General features: G+C 32.8%; 1 protein-coding gene across 1 annotated transcript; it reads right to left on the bottom strand.

Moving 5' to 3' along the window:
* Positions 1–257: 257 nt before the first annotated feature.
* Positions 258–2,474, bottom strand: HELRODRAFT_168247 (hypothetical protein; the record flags this gene model as incomplete). The annotated part of the gene is made up of 6 exons (XM_009014130.1): positions 258–383; positions 586–714; positions 1,045–1,176; positions 1,313–1,393; positions 1,490–1,630; positions 2,364–2,474. The coding sequence occupies 6 exons, from the start codon at positions 2,472–2,474 to the stop codon at positions 258–260; spliced, it is 720 nt and encodes a 239-aa protein (XP_009012378.1).
* Between the last annotated feature and the right edge of the window lie 1,097 nt (positions 2,475–3,571).

The raw sequence follows: 3,571 nt of genomic DNA, 5'->3' as shown, positions 1-3,571 counted from the left end.
CAAAAATTTTGTTTGATTTACCTACCGTGAATTTTTAATGAAATTTAATTTTACTTTAAATGAACGTCACTGACACATCTCAAAATCGCCAAATGCAATCAGTTTCATTTCATCACATCGCATTTGTTATACCTCATGCGATCATTTTATTACATGCAATCAGTACATAAAATGCAATCATTATTATAGATGTACATCATTATATTCAATACAATCATTACATAAGATGTAATCATTATATGAGATGTAATCATTATTTAACATGATGTTACCTTCTCGAGGGCACACAACTTCCGCGTGAAATCGTCGATGGATTGTTGGGACCTGGCATGTTGGCTCTGCATGCCCTTCAAATGCTCATTCAACCTCCATTCCAACTTTTTCTTAGATTAGAAAGAAACAAAACAAACAAAACATTCAGATCCATTTCAGTAATTAAATAATCCATTTCAGTAATTAAATGTCAAAAAGTCACACAAACAGAAAAATGCTTCAAAAGACAAGTCAGACTCGACATTTAATTTAATATTCGCAGACAAATGCAGACAAATTGCTTCGTTAAGCTTAACAAAAAGCGTAATGAACCTTAAGCATTTCTTGGTGATCGCATGCAGCAGAGATTTGGCCGTCTTTTTGACTGCTTGTGAAGCCGTTGTTCGAGGTAACAACATCAGAGGATCGCATCACATTCGAACGCACATTTCCATTCCCTATCTGATCATTTGTTTCCAATTTTATTGTCCTTCCGGCATTTTTTAATTAACTTTTTTTAATATTAAAAAAATTTGACAAGCTTTTGTTAAACCTTGTCAAACAAGCTAAAATAGTCAAATAAATATAAACATTCGGATCCTAAACATGACACAACCAAACATTATAAACTGAAAACCTCACAATCGCATATACATGGACAGGCGCTCAGAAGCGTCAAAACAAATAAATTATGCATTTTTAAATGAGTGTGATGATAATGGGTACGTATCTTTGAGTGAGTGAACGCTGATGAAATAAGTGAGTGCATAGTAGAGAAGCAGGCATACCCACCCATTCCACAGATTGTTGTATGGTCAGAATGCCATCCTTTATTTCCTGCTGCTTTTCTTGCATTTTCTTATTTTCAACGTAATTGCCTCTAATATGAGCCCTGTTTAATCCGTCAACGTTTTCTTTCAATTCCTTCAGTGCATGTTTTATTCAAAACAATCAAATTTATGTTTAATTTTATAATCGTTGGAAAGAAAATATTATGACAGTTAAAAAATAAAATTGAAAACACAAAATGTAGGAAAGAGAAGTGAAGGGGAAGACTGACGCATTTCAAATCTTCTTTCAACTCCGCCAATGCAAATGTGACCGCTGTTTCTTGGCTTTTTAACTTTTCAAAGCAATCCAGCTAAAATAATTATCGAACCAAATTTTTCATAAAAATAAAAAAATGTCAATTTAAACGCAATTCTAAAAAAACTTATGATGAGAAATAAAAAATAACTTGTTGCTGCAGCTCAATGTTCTGAGATCTAGCATGGCAGAGTTGTTCAGTCAACTTCAAACAGTGCTCCCTGTGACGCGAAATTAGTTTTTCCACGTGCACTTCGTTTCTTTTTTGTTTCATTTTCAATTTAGTCGCAACCTTTTTAGTGATTTGAATTCATTGGAATAACACGACGTAATGAAAGCACACGAATAGATTGATAAAGCAACTGTTTTTCTTTAATATACAGGAAAGATTTTTTGATACTCTTACTAAGATTAAAATATATGAAAACATTTTTCAAAATTGCCATTTTGAAAAATGTTTAAAAAACTAATGCATTGATTCACGCAAATATAAAAATGGTTACACCTGAGACATTCCATTCTTCACCATCAGCAGCGGCAACAACACAACAACATCACAACAACAACACAACAACAAAAACCCAACAACAACACAACAACAATAACAACAACAACAAAGATAAGAAGCAACGACAGAGAAATGATAGCGTTCTATTAACAAAACGTCAGCGATGATCATTATCAACAGGCCAACAAATAGCAAACATTGCGAAACTTCATTTGCAGTTTCATCTCTTCTCCAATAATTCATAATTTTTCACCAGCAATTATGTGGTTGACTCGTTTACCGGGCTAATGTGTTCGCGTTACAAAGTTTCTTACATACATATATGTATATATAATCTATAATTAACATGATGTAATATAATTTGACATAATTAGTCAGTCTGACATTTCATTTGCAACAGTCAGACGTTGAAAAAAGCAGCGGCAATAAATCATTTATGTTGGAAATAAAAGATAAATATTTCGGCGCTGTGGTGTATCGTTTGATGTACAGTATGTGGACATGACAAAAAAATTACTTTTGTCCTTTCATTGAGGAGGAGTCTGTAATTCATCAACTCATCCGTCAGATGTTTCTGCTCCACGTTCTGATTCTCAATTATCTGCCGAGAATAAAGCAGTTCGTACATTAAATACACCACCGACGTAAAAATAATTAAATAGATTGAATAATATAATAATAATTTGAATAATATAAAATAATAAAAATTCACTGGCGTACAGCTGAGTAACAACTGAGCTGAACAGTAATATTGCAACTTTAAAATTGCGTCACGTCATATTGGAAATCGATAAACATTATGCTGGCATTATTTTGGTACGATTCAGAATATGACAGGAGTGGGCAAACTTTTTCTATTGAAGGCCGCATTGAGAATTATATTGCTTTAAAGTGGCCGAATATATATGTGTGCATGTGTGCGTGCGTGTATCTGTCTGTGTGTGTGCCGCTATGTGTGTTGTTTGATAGTCATCTTCAAACATATCTCAACATTTGAGTTGTGCTCAGTAATCAGCAATCAATCAGAATTAGCAATGAGTGATTCTCAATTCGGCAATGACGCTCTTGAATGAATTTAAACAGAAAAAAATAAATTAGCTAATGCATAGCACTGTTCTTGCAAACACACCGAAATATCGGTTTCCATCATAACATTGAAAAAAAACAAAAAATGATTTTTTTAATTTGACCTCAGTCTAGCAAACTCTGGAATATGATATTTCTGCTTATGGAATATTTTGAAATGCTAACATTCAGTTAGTCTGTTTTCATGTCATGTTTCAATGAATTCAAAAAGATTATTGAAAGTCTGAAGTTATATTTTGTAGATTGAGATAAACTTAGTAAAAGGATTCAAAAACAAAAGGTGTGAACAATAATTCATTCAACACTTCAAAAAAAAGTTAACGGAAAAAAATAAGCTTATTCAAAATGACAATATAAATGGAGAAACACGAAACGAAATGAAATTTTAGCAATCAATATAGTTAAGTAGTACTCTCATAAAGTAACGATGAAAGGTTTCCAAATGTTGCTCACGAAGATCAAGAAAGCTTTCAAGTTAATTGAATGGGATTCTTACAAGAGCACGATGCTTACGTGAAACATTCAGCTCTTAAATACCAGCCAGGTTCTTTTCTCGACGAGTTTCTTCGAAATTTAGAATGTTTTAATAGACGTGCGGAGATTTTCAGCGGGCACTTAGATGAAAATTTTGCATGGTTA

This window comes from Helobdella robusta (assembly GCF_000326865.2).
Source record: "Helobdella robusta unplaced genomic scaffold HELROscaffold_13, whole genome shotgun sequence".
Classification (NCBI taxonomy): domain Eukaryota; kingdom Metazoa; phylum Annelida; class Clitellata; order Rhynchobdellida; family Glossiphoniidae; genus Helobdella; species Helobdella robusta.
Note: the sequence above shows the minus strand (reverse complement) of the source record. Positions and strands in the feature narration are given on the sequence as shown.